General features: G+C 39.0%; 1 protein-coding gene across 3 annotated transcripts in view; it reads left to right on the top strand.

Moving 5' to 3' along the window:
* Positions 1-6,433, top strand: part of LOC138751843 (ATP-dependent 6-phosphofructokinase, platelet type-like) — a 98,288-nt gene extending 91,855 nt beyond the window's left edge. For all 3 annotated transcript variants that reach the window (XM_069914676.1, XM_069914677.1, XM_069914675.1), the window contains 2 exons: positions 2,908-3,013; positions 6,095-6,433. In XM_069914676.1, the coding sequence (XP_069770777.1) occupies positions 2,908-3,013; positions 6,095-6,251 (263 nt within the window). In that variant the 3' untranslated portion in view covers positions 6,252-6,433. The remainder of the gene's footprint in view (positions 1-2,907; positions 3,014-6,094) is intronic.
* Positions 6,434-24,906: the final 18,473 nt, after the last annotated feature.

Here is a 24,906-nt window from a genome sequence, read left to right as displayed (position 1 = left end):
TCCTGAATCTATCGATCTTTGGAAGATAACCAGAGCATCCACCTCTTTCAAAGCTTTGGGATGCAAATCATTGGATCCTTCCACAAAATATATTTCTGAGTTCAATTGGAGAACAAAAGGGAACGATCAGATATTTTTGAGAAGATTTGAAAATAAAACTTGAGACATAATCAGACTCGGGTTTATTGTCATGAACATGTGTTGACAATCTTGCAAAGTTATGTGAATGAGGCTGTTAAATATTGTAGCACATGGCAATGGTGTCAAAATTGATGTCAGATCAGCAAGAGGGAAGGTTTGAAATGGGGCATCTCCCTTGTCCTTGGGAAGGAAACCTTGCTAAAAACCAACTCTGGATATAGGTAGTCAGAAAGTGGGAGAAGCAGTTATAATGTCCAGTGCTCCATCAGGTTCATGAGCTTCACCTTGGCTTCCTTTAGCGTTTAATCAAGTAGTTTCTGTGTAAAACTTGTATTAGTTTCTGGAAAGTTTATTTGACTCAAAATAGTCATTTTAACCTGTCCCTTACTTTGTTCTGATTTGTTTCTCTCATTGCCATCGTGGAATCCATAGAAGAAGGTAATACATTTTATTGTTATATAACTTGATTCCTTGAATTGACTGTATACTTGAACAAAGCCTCTCTAATCAGTCAGACCAGCAATTTGAAGTTAATGGCTCAATATTAAAGTTATTCTCGTGAGTTAGCAATGAGATATCTGAAACATCTTGCCCATAGTTCGAATACAGTGGTTCTCAACCTTTTTCCTCCCACTCACATACCATTTTAAGTATTCCCTATGCCATAGGTGCTCTGTGATTAATAAGGGATTGCTTAAGGTGGTATGTGGGTGAAAGAAAAAGTTTGAAAACCACTGTTTTAATCATTCCAAATTGATTCATTAAGTGCACAGTCTCCAGCAATCTGTAGCCCATGCGGGTCTCACAGGCTGTATGGGTCCTTCAGTTTTGAGCCCATTGCTGGTCTGCTGCTGTGGTCACCATCCCATAGGGTCATCTCCTCTCCTCTGCTTCTCTTTTTCTATCTTTTTTTATTGGTTTTTATAATAAATAGAGTACAATGAAAAAATGGATCAAAACTGACAATACAACATGTGTGTGTATTTATACTGTTTGAAGTTTTATCTTGATATATATATTATCTTGATATAATATATATATATATAAATACATAGATTTATGAATTTATCTATTTATTTATTTATTTATTTATATATAATATATATAGACACACACGCAGTATTTCAAACAGAATAAACTTAGTCCCCTCTGCTCTGCCCTGGATGAAGACAGAAAAGGCATCAAACATATTATATACCTAATGTACTCTATTTTTAAAAAAAATTAACTAAAATAAAAACACATCTAAGCAGCTTATTCTGAAGGTTACATATATTTTGTAGCTTTTTATTCATACCGTCAATCAGAAAACAAAGGTAAGACTATCTCATCTGGAAGAGTGAGAACGTCTAATCACATAAAAAAAACCATATCAAATGAAAACAAGATATAAAAAGTTTGCCATTTATCTTCAAATTTCATTGATGAATCAAATAGATATCCATTTTTTTCAGAACATAGACAAGTCATAGTATGAAATAACCATTGAAACACTGTTGGAGGTGTTGGAATAAGATAGATCTTCTAGCCAACAATGTAGAGAAGGCCACAACCCAAACTCCCTATGTCTGGTTCAATAACCCCAAAAAGAGCAGTTGTTGGATTGGGTCATAGCTCCACCTGAAATATAGTTGAAAAGATATTCAAAAATTCTTTCCAATAGATTTTTAAGGATGGACAAGACCAAGGCATGTCAATGTAGCAATTCAGATTTGCATCATTCTTAATTTAGCATTTATTAGGGTTATTTATTTCCTTTATAATATTTATTTTCGGTAATTTTGTTACCTAAAAGTGCATAATTTAAATTTTGCCCCACAAATGGAGGAGAAGTTGGTTGAAAGGTTACATTCCCTGGAATTTAAAAGAATAAGATCATTTCAATTAAATTGTATATTTCTTAAAAGGCTGGTGTTTAGAATCTTTGGACAATCACAGCTGAGCAGTTAATGATCGTAGGATGATGTGGGAAGATGGGACAAAGCAAAAATAAATGTAAACAGTATACCTGCCCCTGCACCAGTTGATATTTTTATAAGCTGTGTTTTACCTGAGTCAAAGATTTTCAACTCCCAATCCAAAAAAAGGTAAGCATTAAAACTACTGGTTTCTCAATTGAGACATTAAACCTGTCTGCTCTTTTAAGGAAACATCAAAGAACCAAAGTACCATTTAGAACAGTGGTCCTTAACCTTTTTCTTTCCACTCACAAACCACCTTAAGTAATCCCAACTAATCACAGAGCACCAATGGCATCCCATGCCAAAGGTTAAAAGTGGTTAAAAGTGACATGTGAGTGGGGGGGGGGGGGGGATAAAAGGGTTGAGGACCACTAATTTAGAAGATCAAAAGACTTCTCTTTGTCACTCTGTCTGACATTTACCTCTGAATTAACATCACTGAGATCATTTGGTCTTTGTCACACCATTATTTTCTTTATTACTATTATAATTACTGCAGCGCTCTGAAGTCATATAACTGCAAGTGTCTATTCCTAGATATTATTCTTCAAATATTTAGACAATCCAAGGGACATCAGAATCTACTAAAGTTCCTCGACGTGTCTTTGATTAAATCTGATCCCAAGATCTCTCATTTTGAAGGGGGAGCTTTTGAAATGAGCAGATTCTGTTCTTGATCCTTGGCTGCTTTTAGCTGAAACCTTCCCAGATTTTCTTCCTTTTGGAAATACAAACTATGAACTTAAAATAAAATCGACATTGAACTTATTACTTACTGATTTTTGTAATTCTATTAAACCTTCAGGTAGAATATTTGCAAACTGCCAAGAATCTGCATGCTTACTGGGCATGCGTAGACGTTCTCTGGTGTTCCAGCCTGTATCAGAACTGAAAGAAATGACTGATTTCCAGTGAGTATGAGCCTGAAGACTTCAACTTTGCTGATCTCTGCAGATTTTCCACATCTCCATAATGTAATTCATCCCATCCTTGGCTTGGGACACCCGGTGCCATTATCACTCTTGCCTATTCCATCATACTCTATCAGATTCCTATCTTCCACCGCACCTAAACGTAAGCACATCCACACTACGGTCTGTGTTCAAATTAAACTAGGAGCTCCTGACTGCTGTCCCACATTTCATTTTTTAAATTCTCAACGTTATTACAAATCCTTCATTTGCTTCACCCCTTCCATTTTTCTGCCAACTCTCCCAATCCTGAAACTCTTTGCCAGCCTCGCCCTTCCTCTCAAATTCTACAGGGCACCTTGGGATGTTTTGCTTTATTACAAGGCACATGGAAGTGGTAAAAGCATGATGCTGGAGAAACTTGACAGGTCAAACAGTGTACTTTTATATATAAAAAAAGAATTGTTTTCATTTGGGAATGTTGCCCTAGACCTTTTGAGTTATAAATTACTGTGTAAGAACTGTGATGTGAATATCAGGCACTACTTAAATTATAGGAAAGGACTGTTATGGGTCATCTAATTCAATATATTTCCCAGACAGGAATGGTGGAGCCTATGCTATGACTGTAAAACTCTGTTTTTTCTCAGTGGTTAAGGTTCTAATTAAAAACAAGAGAATAGGACAATGAATTAAGGTCTGGACCATGGTGCAAAGTGATATGATAGAACCCTCTAAAGGTCAATGGAGAAATTGGCTGGGCTTTTCCCAAAGATGAGTGGTGAGATACATATTGGATAAATCTTTTGAACAGCTATCCTGAGTTTGACGAGTATGGTAAAAAAAAGCTAACATTGCTTAAAATAAGCCATGAGGCTGTATTCTGTGTTTAACTAGTATGGTTAAAGAGCTAACATTGCTTACAATAAGCCATGAGGCTGTATTCTGTGCTGCAAATCCTGGGCGTTTAGTTAATTGGCCAGGTGACTGCAGGTGGGTTTCCTGGTCAAGCAACAACATGACAAAAGGTTTAAAAAATAAAATATATCTAAAAGAATAAAGGTTTGATTCAAAACTTGAACTGGTTACGAAGAGCTAGAATCCTCATGGAATCAGAGTCTGCTTTAAAAATGGGTTAGAATATGTTGAAGGTGTTCAATGAATGAGGAAGCATGCAGGAGGCAGATATATGAGCTCATTGAGTGGTGTCACACTAGCAACCTTGTACTCAACTTTAGCAAAGCCAATGAGATGATTGTAGATTTCAGGAGAAAGTCAGGAACCAGTCCTCATTGAGAGCTCAGTAGTGGAAAGGTTCAAGAAGTTCAAATTCCGAGGTGTCCTGGAGCTTCCAGGTTGATGCAATCACAAAGGCTCACCAGCGGCTATATATGAGGCATTTGAGGAGATTTGGTACGTCACCGAGGACACTCATAAAACCTTTACAGGTGTACTGTGGAGAGCATTCTGGCTGGTTCCATCACAATCTGGAACAGAGGTGCTAACATTCAGGACAAGAAAAATCTCCAGAGGGCTTTTATCTCAGCCTGCAACGAGGATGTCTGCAAGAGGTGGTGTCTTAAGAGTGCAACCTCTATTGTCAAGGACCCCACCACCCAGGCCATGCCCTCTTCACTCTGCTACCATTCGGGGAAAAAGTACAGGAGTCTGAAGATGAGCACTCAGTGGAACAAGGACAGCTTCTTCCCCTTTGCCATTAGATTCCCAAATGATTAATGAGTCAAACTCTCTGCCTTATTTCGTTTTTCGTGCAGTATTTTTATTTATTTTTGTAAGATAGTTTATATGAATTATCTGTACTGTGATGCTGTCACAAAACAACAAATTTCATGACTCTTTCTTGGCAATAAATTCTGATTCTGAAGGATCTTTTTGATAAATGGCCTGATTCCAAGCTTTTATTGATCCCCGTAACAGAAAGTGGGTGTTCCTGGCAAGCCCAGCTTTTATTGTCCATTTGTATTTGCTGTTGAGAAGGTATGAGGGCCAATTTAAACTGCTGCGGCCCTTCTGATGTTGTCTGGTAGGGAGTGCCAGGAATTGGACCCGGTGACAAAGAAAGGATATACTTTCAAGTCAGGATGGTACAGGTGGTGGTGTTATTAGGTAGGCATTTCCCTTATCCTCCCAGAATTTTGAGCTATTTTGAAAATTATACATTCATCCTCTCTCTCTAGACATTCCTTATTATAATTTAAAGTAGTCCATAGGGCCCACTATTCCAAAGTTAGCTAAATTTTACTCCAATATTTCCTCTAAATGTGATAAGCATACAACTTAGGAAGGTACTTTATATCATATGTTCTGGTTATGTCCCTCCCTTTGTGACTACTGGAAAGAGGTATTTAGTACGCTATCTTTAATTCTTGATATAAATCTCTCTCCGAGCCCTTTTATTGCTATTTTTAAAAGGAGTGGACCAATGAACTTGATTTTGACTCCATCTCAATACCATGCAGTCACTGGAGGCTCATTTTGCCACGGTGGAAAGACGTTGTCCCTCCCACGCATACACAATAGTTCTTGGATTTGATGGCATCCCTCTAGAGAAAATGTAGGTGCTGAAAGGAGTAAATAAAATTCTCTTTGTTTTTAATTATTTTCAACATTTATAGATCAATTAATTTTGATTTTTATTTAAATTTTTTTTTTTCATTTTTTGAACCATTAGTATCAAAATTAGCAGTTGACGCTCGGATAATAGGTTGGGGTTAGAAATTACACTATCGTTTTTTTATTCCTTTTTTATTGACAACATGGATCATGTGTCTGGTTTACTATCTGTAATTTTAATTTACTTTCCCCAATCTTTATATCCTATGTATCTATGTATTTGATATTATGATTTTCTCAAAAAGGTTGAACAAGGAAGACAGTTGCCACAGAATCTGCCTGGTGCAGAGGGCCTTGCCAGGATAGTGCACAAGTCAAGGGGACTGTTAATGTTTTGTTTAATTCTGAGGGTGAGATGGTTGGGACATGAGGGAATGGAGCACAACGCTTAGCCTTCATAGAGAGAATGTTAGGATTTTTAATATAATTTCCCAAATGTATTTGCAGGCATCGGATTCCAAAGGAGCAATGGTGGCTGAGCCTCCGCCCACTGATGAAGATTTTAGCCAAGTACAAGATCAACTACGACGTGACCCATGCTAGCCAAATGGAGCACGTTGAAAGACGTGGGGCACATGAAAATCGTGACAACATTGCAATTTAAAAGTGGGCTGTGTGAAACAGGTCACGGTGCCACAGGTTGTTGGCTAACAGAAGGTTTAAAAAAAAAACAGCTTCTAATTTGCTCTGTATGTTGCACTGTTACTTTTTATGGAAATAAAAGGAGGCGCCCTGAACCCTTCCCTCCCTGCACATTCGCTCAGGCTCTTTCCAAACATATACAAAGTGGAATTCAATTGTGAATTTTTTTAAAAAGTAAATCTTCTAGTATAAAATACTGCTTCTCAATACACAGTTTCCAAATATATTTATTGTGTGGATCACCTGACAGAAGATGATAGTTTCACTGTGAAAAATCTTTAAAATATATATATATTTATGTGACCAATGCAATTTGTGTTGTAGTGAAGTGAATAGCTTCAAATAAAATTGCTATGGCTGGTCCTGTATGGAATTATATTTTAACTTATTAATTGCTGTAGTCTTATTCAGTCTGTGAAAGCAAAGAAACAGAAGATTAGAATTGTTGAACCTTTCCCAACATCCCAATACTGTTTGCATCTTCTCTTCTACCAAATCCCAATTCCCTTGCTGCCAGTTTGTCACTAGGCTCTTTCATGCAGTGAAAAAGCCAGAGTGTAAACGCAGCGATTTTCCGCCCTGCGTCAGGAGACTTACCTCTAGGAATGCGCCATGGCCAGCTCCAAGGCGCCAACTGCAATCCCTCTCGGAGAAGGGTCATCAGCGGAGCGCTGCGCTCCGCCGCCTCAAATGAAAGTAGAGCAGCTGCAAGCGGCTGGCTAGGGGGCATGCTGATAATGTTGCGATGAATGCTGTCAGCCCGCATCCAATCTCCCCTCACTTCAGCGTGAGCTGTCAAGGGAGGGACGGCCAGTAGGGGCCATCAGGATGGGGGCCGCTCATCAGTGGCTCAAAATGCAGCAGAGCAATGGCTGTCTTCCCTACCCACCGAGCAGTTCCAGCTGCATGAGGGATTATGGGTAGGGAAGACAGCCATTGCTCTGTCACGTATTTATGACGGATGGCGCAATGGCATCTGTCACCTCACCTCCATCAGCTCTGGAGGGCGCTACGAGGTGCCACTCAACCTGAAAGCAATGGAAGAGCAGCCTTTTAGGGTTGCTCCATAACAGGGGTTTATATTTTTCCCTCCAGGTGTAGGCTTGGCATGAAAGCATCTATTATTAATGATATTGTGGTCTGCACTTGCTTATTACAGTAAAACCCCTGGTATCCAGCACCTACAGCAATTGGTGGATGAAGGATTAGTGAGTTTTCCAGTTGCTTGAGACTCACCCTTACAATGCCTTACAAATACACAGCATTGAAAATAGTTTTAAAAATATATTATGCTGTACAAATTCATAAACCTTCAAGAATTTTGCTTTATTTTCATTCATATTCTTTGAAAACATCTGCAGGTTGCTCTCCCTTCTCAGAGCCGTTTGAAAGACAAACAGTAACATTATAGATAAATTAACCCCCCCCTCCCCCAAGTTTACAGATAAAGGCTTACTAAGCAGGGATAAGGATTCAAGAGTCACCCCAATGGTGAGCGACATCAATCAGCTCTTCATCTTAGGCAATGCCATTTTATTCAAACAGTTGCTAAGAGCAAAGCACGGCCAAGGTATTCCACTCTCATCTTCGTCAAAGGTTTGTGTTACTTCAGATAAGTTTAAATTTGTAATATTAAATGTCTATTTACATCTTCATTTACTTAAAAAAAAAAATTCCTCAGTTGTTTTTGACAGTTGCTTGAATTCCAGATAAGATGTTTTACTGTACCTCACCTTTCCAGTTCTGATGAATGGCCCTTGACTGATTCCTTGCTGCTTCCTCAATTGCTAAGAAGTTTTTTTTTTCCATTTCTCTGTCTACAGTATCTCGGCTCTTTGATTTCTGAAAGACTTCCAAGTCACTAACACAGTCACCCCATATTTCATTCTTTAAGCTCAATCCACAATTTTAAAAAATATGACATTATAACATATTAATGCAATCATTATATAATTGAATAAACCTCCCTCATCCACCCAACTAACACGTTCCCTCCTCCCCTACCCACCTACGAAGAAAGGAGATTGTCACGAAGGACAACAATTATCAACTTTTTAAGCTACAGAGACATCCACCGGAGCGACTGAGAGATTAAATCTTCATACCAAGAGTTTTTAAAATTATGGGCTCCATACTTCTACAAAAAAATGATATTTATCCCTCAAATTATACATTCAGTTTTTAGAGGACTACAACATTTCAGTTCAGTACGACATCCTTGCATTTCTAAAACTAAATCAGATTTCCAAATGATGGCCAAACATTTTTTTTAGAAACATAGTCAATCTCAACCCTAAGGCAATCGACTTAATGTCCCCTAATAAAAACAACATTGGATCAAACGGTAAACTTACTTTTAATACTCGCTCCAAAAACAATTCAACTTGTAACCAAAAATTCTTAACCTTAGGACAAGTCAAATTTTTTAAAAAGTACCTGTCTCTTGTCCACATCTAAAACATAAATCTGAAGAAATTAATTCAAATTTCTTTAATTTCTGAGGAATTAAATACAATTGAGTTACAAAATTATATTGTACTAGTTTATATCTTACATTTATAACCTTAATCATATTATCCTTACACAAGTTTCTCCAAACATTTTCATCTATCTTTCTATTTAAAATCAAGTTCCCATTTCATTCTTGATTTATGAACATTCAACTTAGGCATTTTATTTTGTAATAACTTATACACCTCAAATAAATTTAGTTGGTTCTTCCTTTGTGAGCAAAAATTCCAAAACAGATTGTCTAGGTAATTTTAAACTATGGCCTAATTTTCCCAATAAAAATAAGTTTTAACCTGATAATAGCAAAAGGAATATTACTAGGAACTTAAAACTTCTCCTTCATTCAATTGAAAAATAAAAACTTCCCTCCTTCAAAACAATTTTCAACTTTTTAAAAGCCCCAATTGATTCCATATTTTCAAAAACTGATTATTGACAGTAAAAGGAAATAGTTTATTTTCATATAAAGGCATGTTCACTGAAATCTTTCCCTCTCCACCAATCTGATAATCAATTTATTCCATATTTCAATTAAATGTTTCAAAATTGGTGGATCCTTACCAATTAACAATTTTGAATTCCACATAAATAAATTTGGACATAGACTTCTCATCAATTTTATCTAACTCTATATTCACCCAAATAGAAGATTTATTTAAAGCAAATATTGCATTAATAAATTTCAGTTGCACAGTTTTATAATAATTCTGAAAATGGGGAAGTTGAAAACTTCAAATTTCCAAGTTAATTTCTCCAAAGATAACCTACTCATTTTCCCCTTCCATTAAAATCTTAATTTAATTGTAAGGAAAGTTTTAACATTTTTTGGGGTACTAAACAAGGAATAGATTGAAAAAGATATTGAATCCTTGGAAAGATATTCATTTTAATACTATTCACTCTTCCTACTAAAGTAATAGGTAAATCATTCCACCTGTTTAAATCATCTTTAATTTTATTAAATAATGGAACATAATTTAACTTGTACAAATTATCTAAATTTTTATCAATTCTAATACCTAAATTGAGCTACACATTTACAACAATCAGAAACATAGAAGATAGGAGCAAGAGTAGGTCATTCGAGCCTGCTCCGCCATTCAACGAGATCATGGCTGATCTTAAAGTTCAGTACCCCATCCCCGCCTTCTCTCCGTAACCTTTAATACCCTTATACTGAAGAAATAACTAATTCCCTCTTAAATATATTTAATGAACCTGCCTCTACTGCCCTCTGTGGCAATGAATTCCACAGATTCACCACCCTCTGGGTAAAGAAATTCCTTCTCATCTCGGTCCTAAATGGTTTGCCTATTATCCTCAAACCATGGCCCCGGGTTCTGGATTTTCCCATCCTTGGAAACATCTGCATCCACTCTGTCCAGTCCTGAGATAAGGTGACCAAAACTGCACACAATACTCCAGGTGTGGTCTCACCAAAGCCCTGTACAGCTGCAGTAAGGTATCCTTGTTCCTATACTCAAACCCTCTTGATATGAAGGCCAACATACCATTTGCCTTTTTAACCGCCTGCTGTACCTGGATTCTCGCCTTCAGAGACTGGTGTGCAAGTACCCCTAGGTCTCTCTGCACTTCTCTGCATAATCTCCTACTAATGACATAACTTCACTTTTATCTCAATTAATTTTACAACCAGATATTTCTCCATAATCTTGGAACTTTTTATATAAAGAAATTAAAGAATTTTTAGGATCTGCTATGTAAATCAATCAATACATCATCTGCAAATAAACTAATTTTATGCTCCTCTTTATTCACCTTAATTCATTTAATACTAACATCTTGTTTTATTGATTGTGCCAGTGGCTAAATTGCTAAAACAATGCAGGAAATAAAGGACAACCTTGTCTCGTTGATCGTGTTGGTGAAAAAAGGAGAAAGTCCTCCATTAGTAACTACTTTGGTCATAGGATAGATATATATATATATATATATATATATATAGCTTTAATCCAATTAATAAATTTTGTCCTAAATTGAAATTTTTGTACAATCTTAAACAAATAATTCCATTCTAATCTATCAAAAGCCTTTTCTGTATCTAACAATAAAAATAATGCTGGATCCAATGGTTTCTGAGAACTATGTATTAAACAAATTAATTTATCTATATTATTGGCAGAACATCTTTTCTTAATAAATCTAGATTGATCAAATGAACCAACTCAGAAAAATAGTCATTTATTCTATTCGCCAAAACTTTAGCAACAATTTTATAATCAACATTTAATAAAGATATAGGTCTATCAGACTCAGGTTTTAATAAATCTTTATCTTTTTAGGTATTACTGTTATTACAGCATTTGAAAAAGATTCAAGAACAAGTTAAATTTAGTTGTTTTAAACTTCCATTAATAAAGACAACAATAACAATTTAATTTTTGAAATAAAATTCAGATGTAAACCCATCTTCACCAAGAGATTTCCCATTTTGCATAGAATTTAAAGCTTTAATAACTTCTTTCAATGTTAAAGGAGAATCTAAATCTTTCCAAGCTTGGCAATTCAAAGATGGTAATTGAAGCTTCTGTAAAACAAAATCATTAATTTCTTCTTCATTATTTAATGAAGGAGAGGAATTAATAATACTCTCTAAAAGAATCATTTCTATATCTGTGGTTTATAAGTAATTTTCAAATTCTTCTTGACAGCATTAATAATCCTTGATGCTCGCTCCATTTTTAATTGCCAAGCCAAACCTTATGTGCTCATTCTCCCAACTCAATATTTTTGTTTGGTTCTATCAAGTAATTTCTCAATCCTATAAATCTGAATTGAACTATAATGCATTTTTTTATTTATGAATTCTAACCTCTTTTTTTTCCCCCCAGATGGGTTTTTTGTAATTTTTTCCCCCCAAATCAATTTCCTTCTCTAATTTATCTATTTCCCTAAGATAATTTTTATCAAATAACATTATTTGACCTCTCAAGTAAGCTTTTAATGCATCCCATAAAACAAATTTATTATCATCTGAATTAACATTTGTAACTGGATATATCTGTATTTGACTTCTCAAAGTCACAAAATTCTACATTTTTTAATAGTGATTAATTAAACCTCCATCTCTAAATTGTTTCAATTCTACCAGAATTTGAACATGACATCAATAATGGTGAATGATCTGATATAATTCTAGGTTTATATTGTACGTACTCAATTCTTCCTTGTAAATGAGCCAAAATTAAGAAAAAAATCTATTTTAGAATAAGAGTCGAACTGATAAGAATAAAATAAATAATTCCTCCAAATATCTACCAAATTTAACTCTTCAATTAATATCAATATTTTTAAGCCATTTTCATTTTAGTTAAAGATTTTGTAGATTTATCTAAAATTGGATCTAAACAACAGTTAAAGTCTCCACTATCTAGTGTACCAAATTAAAAAAAGCATCTTGAATAAATTTTTCATCATCTATATTAGGAGCATACAAACTCAAAAATCCATGATTCTGAATGAATTTGACAATTTACTAATACAAATCTACCAAAAGGATCAATAATCGTTGATTGTCATTAAAGTGGATACTCCTTGCACTTTAGAATTAGAAGATAAAGCTATAACCTATTCAACCCATTCCTTTTTTAACTTTTGATGATTTTTCTCTGTTAAATGAGTTTCCAGTTTATTAAAAAAGCAATGTCTACTTTCAACTTCTTAATATGAGTTAAAACTCACCTCCTTTTAATTATATTATTGAGCCCATTCACAGATAATGTAACATAATTCAAACCTTGTATTTCCATATTTTAATTTAAAATATATTCAACTCTTCTCTCCACCCTGCGACATCCCAGTTCCACAGCCAATTTTCAAAACATACCATCTCCAGATAGAAAGCAAGAATCACCAAAAGTTAAAATATTTTAAAAAAACCAAAAACACACAAGGTCGGCACTAACTCCCTAAATAATGAGAAGTGGCCATTGCCACTAATGGCACAAGGCCTTGGAAGAAGAAAGCAGGAAAAAAGAACCCACCTCCCCCAAACCGAATATCAAAATTAAATTTCTGTCAGTCAAGTATGATAAAGCTTATTCAAGGTATCTATTGTTATGGAGTCGAGAGGACCCCCAAAAACCAGCAGCTATACATATGCTCTACAATACAGGGTTACTTAAAAACAAAAGTAGTTTTTAATTATATTTGAACAAGAAAACAGAATTAAACTCTAACTTATTACTATCAACTTACTTAACCTACCTAACCTACTTAATCCCCTATAATACTATGAGCAGGTGTGTGTAATGTAAACTTAAGATTAGAAAAGTTTTTTGGATCACAGTCCAATCTCACTGGTTGCAGGCAATTCTTCTACTGTGCACAAAAGTTGGCATTAACAAAGTTCACCAGTCTTTGGTGCTTAACAGGCAAATGATTACACTCAGAAGGGTTCTTAATGGTTTTCAGAGAGAGATTCCTTTTCCAGGCCATCCGCAACTGATTCATTCTCAATCAGTCTTGCTGACAAAACTTTCCCCCTTCAGGGTTCTCCAGATGATCCTCTTTCTTTCAGGTCACTAGTTTTCTCCTTCGACTAGCCAGGCTTCCAAAGTTTACTAGCTGGTCCCTCTGGAATGGATTTCTCCTCTCTGATTCACACCCTCCCTTTCTGAGAGCAAAACTCTTCTCTGCCTGCAAAGATCACATGCTCTCCCAGGAAAGCTGCTGTCGATACTTTGTTGCCTCCTGCAAAAAGCATTCTGCAAAAGTCCTGCAAATATTCTGTGTTTTAAAATGTGTGTGTGCAAGCTGCTCTAACAATTCCTCCCAAACCACCTCTAAATACTCAATTATAACTAAACTGTCTTAAAATCACTAAAGAGATAACAATACACAATATACAACATGTAATATAGTACAGTAATTCAATTTTGAGAGTATTTCTATAAATGATCAATTTTAACACCTTAACAATCAGCAATCACATTATTTACACCTACGTTATGGTAATTTGCAGAGCATATTCTTGTAATATCAAACTCCAGTTTAACAATCTTCTGTTTTTATTCTTCATTTTATTCAAAAACACCAGAGGATTGTGGTCAGTGAACAATTGGTTCATGAGACGTAGCAAGATACATGTCAAAATTCTGCAGAACGGAGGGAGTCACGTGATGGAGTAGTGGCCGGTAGGGGAACTCCAGCCCTCTCCAGAAAAGTTAAAAAAAAGATAGAGAAAAAACAAAGGCACAAACTTAAAAACCAAAACAAAGTGAAAGTAAAAGTGTGAAGAAAATGGCAGCGAAGAAAGAAAAACCAAAAACAACGGGAAGAAAAGAAGAAGGAAAGACGTCGGAAGAAGAAGGTGTGATAGTACAGATCTATCACCAATGTACATAGTGTATATAGTTACTGTATCTAGACTGTGCTTACAGCGATTGGCTGAGAGCTAAGCCACACCTATTGTTTGGGCCTTAAAGGGTTGTGTCCCTAGCCAGGTCGGATCATTCCGGACTGGTTGGCCACCTGTGAAGAGCTCCGGTCTTTTGCTAATAAAAGCCTTGGTTTGGATCAACAAGTCTTTGGTTCTTTCGACGAGCTCTACAATTTTATTAGCAAAAAGAATTTTTTTTGAAAGGGATGGAGCGTTTAACTCGGCCAGAAAAACTTGATATCGACCCACAGTCAGCTACAGCCTTCAAAGCCTTTAAGTTCTGGCTGCTGAACTTTGAAAACTTCCTGAGATTCATTCAGGTAGAGGAGGATAACCAGCGTCTAACAGCATTGCTGTCTATGGTGTCCTTGAGAGTCTACGAGAACATCCAGGATGAGACCACTTACAGCGCAGCCATAAAGGTACTGAAGGAACTGTATGATCAACCGGTGAACAGAGTTCATGCCTGGCTCATGCTTGTGTCGAGGAAGCAACAGCCCGGCGAGTCCAGCAGGGCATATTTACAAGTATTAAAGGCATTGGGCAAGGACTGTAACTGTGTGGACAAAACTGCTGCCGAGATCACTAGCGACCTCGTCCGGGATGCCTATGTTGCCGGGCTCCGATCGAACGAAGTGAGGCTGCGTTTGCTCGAACAAGGGGTAGAAAAACTAGAGGACGTGGCCCGGATTGCAATCACAATGGAGGATGCAGCCTTAAAGTCCACCGAGCTCTCTAGGGACTGGACCCCTCGTTCTGATGTGAGTAGAGTGCCCTTCTACCCTACCCCTGACGGCCTGTCGGCTGCTGCTACCCTGCCCCGTACGAACCCGAAATGTTATTTCTGCGGGAGGGACAAGCACAGCAGATCCCAGTGCCCAGCAAGAAAAGCCAGGTGCCAGAAGTGCCTTAAAAAGGGCCACTTTGCTGCAGTCTGTAGGTCTAAAATGGCCGCCAGCAAACACAGTGCCTCGTGTGAAGCTCAACCGCCACTATCCCATTCAAACTCTTCTTCCCCAGAGCTCTCGTCCAATGAGAGCGAGGGCTCCCCTGCACGGCAACGCCTGACGTCACGGAGACGCCGAACCCGGAAGGAGCAACCCACCGTCGCAACCATGGTGATGGCCTGCCTCTCGCCCCGTGTGGAACACTTGACACTACCGCCGCTGCTGCCGCCGCCACAGCCACCCCCGGGGCCGACGCTACCGCCGCTGCTGCCGCCGCCACGGACACCCGCGGGGCCGACGCTACCGCCGCTGCTGCCGCCGCCACAGCCACCCCCGGGGCCGACGCTACCGCCGCTGCTGCCGCCGCCACCACGGACACCCCCGGGGCCGACGCTACCGCCGCTGCTGCCACCGCCACGGACACCTCCGGGGCCGACGCTACAGCCGCTGCTGCCGCCGCCACGGACACCCCCGGGGCCGACGCTACCGCCGCTGCTGCCGCCGCCACAGACACCCCCGGGGCCGACGCTACCGCCGCCGCAGCCACCCCCGCGGCCAACCAGGTGCTCACCCTAGCGTCCATCGCTGACGACCGCCAGGGCCCGACCGCCGATCGCGAGCAACTACAAACCCCACTACTTACCATTCACCCGCCACAACAGCACTTCCGGGAGGTTCTCCAACCTGCTCCTCGAGCGTTGACTACGTCATCCCGTTGCGTGACGTCATCGCGCAAAACTCGCCTGTCAACTGCTTCAATAACATTAAACCAGCAATGCTCTCATCCCCTCACCAGAGCAATGGAACTGATTAAAGTGCATGGACACTACACCAATTGCTTATTTGACTCTGGGTCAACTGACAGTTTTATCCAGCCAGATCTGGCCCTCCGTTGGGGACTTGACATTATCCCCACTACCCAGAGGATCTCATTAGCGACGAGGTCGCACTCGACTGGGATAAAGGGGTATTGCATCGCCACGCTGGAAGTACAGGGCGTGACGGTCACCCACTTTAAATTATTCGTCCTTCCCCAATTGTGTGCCCCAGTGTTGCTGGGATTAGACTTCCAGTGTCAGTTCCAAACGGTGTCCCTACACTTTGGGGGACCCCACGCCCCCCTCTCGGTCTGCCATCGCCCCACTCCCGAAGCACCCGAGCAACCCGCCCCCGTGCCCTGGGGCCAATCCTGCGGCCTTTCCACACTCCGGATTGCCCCGCCAGCACTCTTCGCAAACCTCACCCCTGGCTGGAAGCCTGTGGCCACCAAAAGTCGGCAATATAGTTACGAAAACAGGCAATTCATTAGGAGTGAGGTGCGTAGATTGCTGGATGAGGGCATCATCGAGCCCAGTTCAAGCCCCTGGAGAGCCCAGGTGGTGGTTGTCAAGAATGGGGAAAAACTACGGATGGTGGTCGACTATAGACAGACCATTAACCGCTTCACACTCCTGGATGCGTACCCCCTGCCACGCATCACGGATGTGGTGAACCAGATCGCCCAGTACCGCATTTTCTCCACTATTGACCTACGTTCGGCCTACCACCAGCTCCCGATCCGCTGCGAGGACCGACCATTCACGGCCTTTGAAGCGAATGGGCGGCTATATCAATTTCTCAGGGTACCATTCGGGGTCACAAATGGTGTCGCGGTCTTCCAGCGGGAAATGGACAGGATGGTGGACCAGAACGGGCTAACCGCTACCTTCCCGTATCTGGACAATATCACCATCTGCGGCCACGACATGCAGGACCATGACGCCAACCTAGACAAATTTCTTCAAACTGCCCGTCAGCTAAACCTGACTTACAATTTGGACAAGTGTGTTTTCCGGACCACACGACTCGCTATTCTAGGTTGTGTGGTGGAAAACGGGATAGTCATACCAGATCCTGACCGCATGCGTCCCTTAATGGACTTACCCCCCCCACATACCCAGAAAGCTCTCAAACGCTGCCTGGGCCTTTTCTCGTATTATGCCCAATGGGTTCCAAACTACGCCGACAAGGCACGTCCTCTTATCAAGACCACCTCTTTTCCCCTCTCGACCGAAGCCACAGCGGCTTTCGATCGAATCAAATCTGACATCGCTGCTGCGACGCTGCACGCGATCGATGAGTCTGTCCCGTTTCAAGTCGAGAGCGATGCATCCGACTTCGCCCTGGCAGCCACCTTGAACCAGGCCGGTCGGCCTGTAGCCTTCTTCTCCAGAACCCTCCAGGGTCCGGAGAGTAGACACTCCTCGATCGAGAAGGAGGCCCAGGCCATAGTTGAAGCGGTACGTCGTTGGAGACATTACCTCGCTGGGAGGCGCTTTACACTGTTGACTGATCAACGCGCGGTCTCCTTCATGTTCAGCAACACCCAGCGTGGTAAGATAAAAAACGACAAAATCGCCAGATGGAGAATCGAACTCTCCACCTTTAACTATGACATCCTGTACCGGCCTGGTAAGCTCAACGACCCGCCTGACGCGCTCTCCAGGGGGACGTGCGCCAGCATACAGACGGACAGACTACGGAAACTCCATGAGGCGCTCTGTCATCCAGGGGTCACTAGGTTTGCTCACTTTGTCAAGGCGCGCAACTTACCCTACACAGTTGAGGAGATCCGCTCCATGACCCGAGCCTGTTCGGTGTGCGCCGAATGCAAGCCCCACTTCTTCCGTCCGGATAACTCCCACGTCATCAAAGCCACCCGCCCCTTCGAGCGTCTTAGCGTAGACTTTAAGGGACCCCTACCGTCGACCAACCGTAATACCTACATCCTTACGGCCATCGACGAATACTCCCGCTTCTCATTCGCTGTGGCCTGCCCAGACACCACTGCCACCTCAGTGATACAGGCCCTTCACAGTATTTTCACCATCTTCGGGTACCCCAATTCCATCCACAGTGATAGGGGGTCCTCATTCATGAGTGCAGAGCTGCAACAGTACCTTCTGGAGTGTGGTATTGCTTCAAGCAGGACCACGAGCTATAACCCACGCGGTAATGGCCAGGTCGAGAGGGAGAATGCCACCATATGGAGAGCGGTTACACTGGCTCTCCGGTCTAAAGGTCTCCCCACCTCTCACTGGCAGGAGGTTCTCACTAGTGCCTTACACTCCATCCGCTCCCTCCTATGTACTGCAACAAATGCCACCCCCCACGAAAGGATGTTCCTTTTCCCGAGGAAATCTGAATCGGTAACCACTGTACCGGCATGGCTCACCGTCCCTGGCCCCGTCCTTTTGCGACGCCACGTCCGGCACTCAAAGAACGACCCCTTGGTCGACCGAGTGACTCTACTCCACGCGAACCCACATTACGCATACGTGGAGTTCCCAGACGGGCGGGAGGACACTGTTTCGGTGCGGGACCTAGCTCAGGACGCGTAGACCCAGCAAACCCCCCAACTCCTTATGCTCCAGGCCCTGTGCCGCAACAGAAGGACCAACAGCACCCCAATGACTCGGGCCACCCTGCCGACAAAACGACTGGGGAATTGAGCGACGGAGCAGTCGCACCCGATGAGCCCGCTGGCGACACCACTCCAGCGACCCCAATCCCGGCACCACGGCGGTCACGCCGGATGGTCAGACCCCCTGACCGCTACAGTCCTTGACCTACCCCTTCCTTTTCATTCTCTCCCTCGTTTTTGTTTTTTTTTTCCCAGGGTCAATTCTCCAAGAAGGGGTGAATGTGATAGTACAGATCTATCACCAATGTACATAGTGTATATAGTTACTGTATCTAGACTGTGCTTACAGCGATTGGCTGAGAGCTAAGCCACACCTATTGTTTGGGCCTTAAAGGGTTGTGTCCCTAGCCAGGTCGGATCATTCCGGACTGGTCGGCCACCTGTGAAGAGCTCCGGTCTTTTGCTAATAAAAGCCTTGGTTTGGATCAACAAGTCTTTGGTTCTTTCGACGAGCTCTACAGAAGGTGAAGGCCTTACCTGTCCGAAGAGGCCCACTGCAGAGAGAGAAGCCCGCTCCCTCAGGTCAGTGGAGGTCCCGGGCTCGGGACTACAAAAATGGCTCGCAGAGCCCAGTAAAAGTGCGCAACCGCGCATGAAAAAAAACACTGATGGGAGGGGGGAACAGCTGCGGAGTCGATCTCCACAGCTGAGAGAGACACCTCCAGCACAGCAGCAGGTGCAGAACACAGACAATAACGACAACAAGAAAGAAGAGGGTAAAAAGAAAACAAGGAAACAACAGATGGTCAACCCAGAGGAAGAAGAAGAAGAACAGAAAGAAGTGGAAGAAGAAGAGAAAAGCAAGACAATGGATGTATCTTTTTTTAAAGAATATATGGAATCAGTGAAAGAATGGCAATTACAAGAATTTAATGAGATAAAAAGAAGAATTAAGAATGCAGAAGAAAGAATGAATAAAATGGAAGTGGCCATATCAGAATTGGCAAAAAGAGTGGAAAATATGGAAAAAAGGAGAAACATTTGTAGATATGGAAGTAAAAGACTTACAAAAGAAATTGGAAGAATCTAATAAAAAAGCTAAAGAAGCACAGGAGCTGTTAGCTCAGAAGATAGATATGATAGAAAACTATAATAGAAGAAATAATATAAAGATAGTGGGCCTTAAGGAAGATGAAGAAGGCAAGAATATGAGAGAATTTATAAAAGATTGGATCCCCAGGTCCTGGGAAGACCAAAATTACAGGAAGAAATGGAAATAGAGAGGGCACATAGAACTTTAGCCCCGAAACCACAACCGCAGCAAAAACCAAGATCCATTTTAGTAAAGTTCTTAAGATATACAACAAGAGAAAATATATTGGAGAAAGCAATGAAGAAAGTAAGAGAGGAAAAAAAGCCACTGGAATATAAAGGTCAAAAAATTTTTTTCTATCCAGACATAAGTTTTAAACTCCTGAAGAAGAGGAAGGAGTTCAATACAGCGAAAACGATCTTATGGAAAAAAGGATATAAATTTATGTTAAGGTACCCAGCGGTACTTAAAATAATTATTCCAGGGCAACAAAACAGACTATTCTCGGATCCAGAGGAAGCAAGGAAATTTGCAGAACAACTACAAAACAAGCAGATAGATGAAGACATGTAATAAGAGTAAAAATGACCACGATCTATATGTATGTGTGTAAAGGGGTATATGTGTGTGTATATATATATATATATATATATATATATATATATATATATATATATAGTGTGCATACATGAATGTATCCGTATTTAGAGGAAAATATATAGAGTATAGACAAGAATTAATAAGGGAGGGAAATGGAATAGAGGGAATAAGGAGGGAATTAAAAGAGTGACCTTTGTTACATATGAAAATTGAAATCTTTTCTGGGGGGGCCTGGGTGGGGAGGAGTTATGGTCACTGCAAAATCAGCTGACGTTCGCAAATCCAAATGGAGAGGGGAGATGTGGTTGTTGGACAAGGGATAAAGGACAACTCAGGAGGGGGAGGGGAGATTGGGTTTAAAGAAGTTTTAAATAGGAGAATAGGGAAAATGTTTGATGTTTTAGAAATGTTGTCTTATAAAGTGTTCAAAACAAGAAAGCAGAAATGGATAAGAAGGAAAGGTAATGATGGAGAAACGGAAAGGGAAGATAAACAAAGTATAAAATGGCTACGCTGAACTATATGACTTTAAATATTAACGGAATACATAACCAAATTAAAAGGAAGAAACTGCTAAATTTACTGAAAAAAGAAAAAAATTGATATAGCATTTGTGCAAGAAACATTTAACTGAATTGGAGCACAAGAAATTAAAGAGAGATTGGGTAGGACACGTAACAGCAGCGTCGTATAATTCAAAAGCAAGAGGAGTAGCTATATTAATTAGTAAAAATGTGCCAATTAAAATAGAAGAGGAAATAATAGATCCAGCAGTGAGATACGTAATGATAAAATGTCAGATATATTCAGAGTTTTGGAATCTACTCAATGTATATTCACCTAACGAAGAAGATCAAAAGTTTATGCAAGATATCTTTTTGAAGATAGCAGATACGCAAGGGAACATATTAATAGGAGGGGATTTCAACCTGAATTTGGATTCAAATATGGACAAAACTGGGAAAAAAATTAACAGAAAGAACAAAGTAACCAAATTTATAATTAAATCGATGGAAGAAATGCAACTTTTGGATATATGGAGGAAACAACACCCAAAGGAAAAGGAATATTCATATTACTTGGCTAGACATAAAACATACTCAAGAATAGACCTATTTTTGTTATCAGCTCGTATGCAAGATAGAGTAAGAAAAACAGAATATAAAGCTAGAATATTATTGGACCATTCACCCTTAATATTGACAGTAAAGTTAGAGGACATCCCTCCAAGAATGTATAGATGGAGATTAAACTCCATGTACTCAAAAGGCAGGATTTTAGAGAATTCATTGAAAGTCAAATTAAAACGTATTTTGAAATAAACACGGAATCAGTGAAAGACAAGTTTATACTATGGGATGCAATGAAAGCATTCATTAGAGGGCAAATAATAAGTTATGTAACCAAGATGAAGAAGGACTATAATCAGGAAACAGAGCAGTTGGAAAGGGAAATAGTAAATATAGAAAAAAAATTAGCAATGAAGGAAGATACAATTAAAAGAAGAGAATTGGCAGATAAAAAAATAAAATATGAAACATTACAAACATATAAAGTGGAGAAGAATATAATGAAGACAAAACAGAAATATTATGAACTAGGGGAAAAAACGCACAAAATTCTAGCATGGCAGCTTAAGACAGAACAAGCTAAGAAAATGGTATTGGCATCAAGGAAAAAAGACAAACAAATCACATATAATCCAAAGGAGATCAAGGAAAACTTTAGAGAATTCTATGAACAATTATACCAAACTGAAAACGAAGGGAAAGAAGGGAAAATAGATGAATTTCTAACTAAAATTGAACTACCAAAACTACAAATAGAGGAACAAAATAAATTAACAGAACCATTTGGAATAGTAGAAATACAAGAGATAATAAAAAAAATTACCAAATAATAAGACACCAGGAGAGGATGGATTCCCAATAGAATTCTATAAAACATTTAAAGATTTATTAATTCCACCCCTCCTGGAAGTAATCAACCAGATTGATAAAACACAAAGCTTACCAGATTCATGTAAAACAGCAATAATTACAGTAATACTAAAGCAAGGGAAAGATCCACTCGCACCAGCGTCATATAGACCAATATCTTTACTTAACACAGATTATAAGATAATAGCTAAACTATTAGCAAACAGATTAGCAGTATGTACCGAAAATGGTAAATCTAGACCAAACTGGATTTATTAAAAAAAGACGCACAACAAACAATATTTGTAAATTTATTAACTTAATTCATGCAGTAGAAGGGAGTAAAGCGCCAACAGTAGCAGTTGCTTTAGACGCAGAGAAGGCCTTTGACAGAGTAGAATGGAATTATTTATTCAAAGTATTGCAAAAATTCAGTTTACCAGAGAAGTATATTAATTGGATTAAAGCATTATATAAGGGACCATTGGAGAAAGTGACAGTAAATGGATATGTATCAAAGCAATTTAACTTAAGCAGGTCAACACGGCAGGGATGCCCACTATCACCTTTATTGTTCGCGTTAGCTATAGAATCACTAGCAGAATTGATAAGAACAGAAAATAATATAAAAGGGATAAAAATAAAAGACAAGGAATATAAAATCAGTTTATTTGCAGATGATGTTATAGTATACTTAACAGAACCAGAACTATCAATAAAAGAATTATATAAATTGAAGGAATATGGAGAAGTGTCGGGTTACAAGATTAACGTAAATAAAAGTGAAGCAATGCCTATGAATAATGCAGATTTCTCAAAATTTAAAAAGGAATCACCATTCAGATGGCAAATGCAAGCAATAACATACCTAGGTATACAAATAAATAAAAATCTCGGCCAACTATATAAACTCAATTATTATCCATTAATGAAAAAATTACAGGACGATTTAGAGCATTGGAAAGATTTACCACTAACACTAATAGGAAGGATAAACTGTATTAAAATGAACATTTTTCCAAGGATATTATACCTATTTCAGGCATTGCCAATACACCTGACAGAGAAATTCTTCAAAGAGTTAAAGAAAATAATAAGGAAATTTTTATGGAAAGGGGGGAAACCGAGGATAGCACTAGATAAATTAACAGAATGGTATAAACAAGGAGGCTTACAACTGCCAAACTTCAAAAATTATTATAGAGCCGCACAATTAAGATACCTATCAGATTTTTATCAAACAAGGGAAAAGCCAGATTGGACTAGATTAGAATTAGATAAAATAGGGGAAAATTATATAAATGGGATGAAAAATTGGTACAACATGGAAGTTCTCCAGTATTACATCATCTACTCAATATTTGGAAGAAGATTCATGTAGAAAGAAATAAAACAAATTATCAATTACCAAAACTAATATTGACGCAAAACAAGTTACTCCCTTTTACAATAGATAACCTTTCCTTTAGAGAATGGGAGAAAAAAGGGATCAAAAGAATAGAAAATTGTTTTTCAGGAAATAGATTATTATCCTTTGAACAAATGAAAGATAAATACAATATAACTCAAGATACAGTGCTGGCATATTACCAATTGAGATCCTACTTGAAGGACAAATTAGGAAGCAGTCTGAGTTTACCAGAGGGAAGTAATTTTGAATATGTGATTACAGATACAATGATAGTCAAAAGATTTATAACAAATATGTATATTAAACTGCAAGAAAAGGAGAATGAGGAAACAAATGGTAAAACTAAACAAAAATGGGAACAAGATTTAAATATAAAGATAAAAAAGGAAACATGGGAGAAGTTATGTTCTGGAACGATGAGAAATACAATAAATACGAGGTTACGTATGATACAATATAACTGGATACACAGGCTATACATTACACCTCAAAAGTTAAATAAATGGGACCCAACAGTATCTGATAGATGTTTTTGATGTAAAAAAGAAATGGGAACAACAATTCATCCAATCTGGACATGTGAGAAAGTAGAAAAATTTTGGGAAGATCTAAACCAAATATTAAATAAAATTACAGAAAACAATATACCAAAGAATCCAGAGATCTTCCTCCTAAGTAACATAAAAAACAAAGAATTTGGAATTGATTTGGAGGATGAACAAAAAAGATTTGTTAAGATAGCTCTAGCCGTAGCAAAAAAATGTATTATGTCAACCTGGAAATCGGAAGATAATTTGAAAATACAACAATGGTATATAGAAATGAATAAATGTATTCCATTAGAAAAAATAACATATAGTTTAAGAAATAATATTGAAATATTTGAACAAATATGGGAGCCTTACATGAAACACAATAGCGAAAACCTACCGGGGACATTCACTACCTAAATTAACGAAAGGAGAAGGAAATTAAAGGAATTGACTCAGTGGAATTTCTTGTTTATTTTTATTCAATGACAACATTGTTTGACTGGTTTAATGTATCCTAGATTTTGTACTTTAAATGGACGGGAGGGGGGAGGTAGGGAGGGTGGGATGGGAGGAGGGAGGGGGGGGGAGAAAATGGCACTGTATATATTTGAAAAGGAAAAAGTATGTATCATGTTTAATGTGGTTTATGGTGTGAAAAATAAAAAAATTTAAAAAAAAAATCTGCAGAACAAAAATGAGAGCTAACAGTTCTTTTTCAATAGTGGAATAGTTCTTTTGATGAACATTTAATTTTTTTGAAAGTAGGTAACTGGATGTTCAATTTCATTGTTTTTCCAAT

Source organism: Narcine bancroftii, chromosome 1, assembly GCF_036971445.1.
Source record: "Narcine bancroftii isolate sNarBan1 chromosome 1, sNarBan1.hap1, whole genome shotgun sequence".
NCBI classification, from domain to species: Eukaryota; Metazoa; Chordata; class Chondrichthyes; order Torpediniformes; family Narcinidae; genus Narcine; species Narcine bancroftii.
The sequence above is the reverse complement of the archived record's forward strand: the minus strand, read 5'-3'. Positions and strand labels throughout refer to the sequence as shown.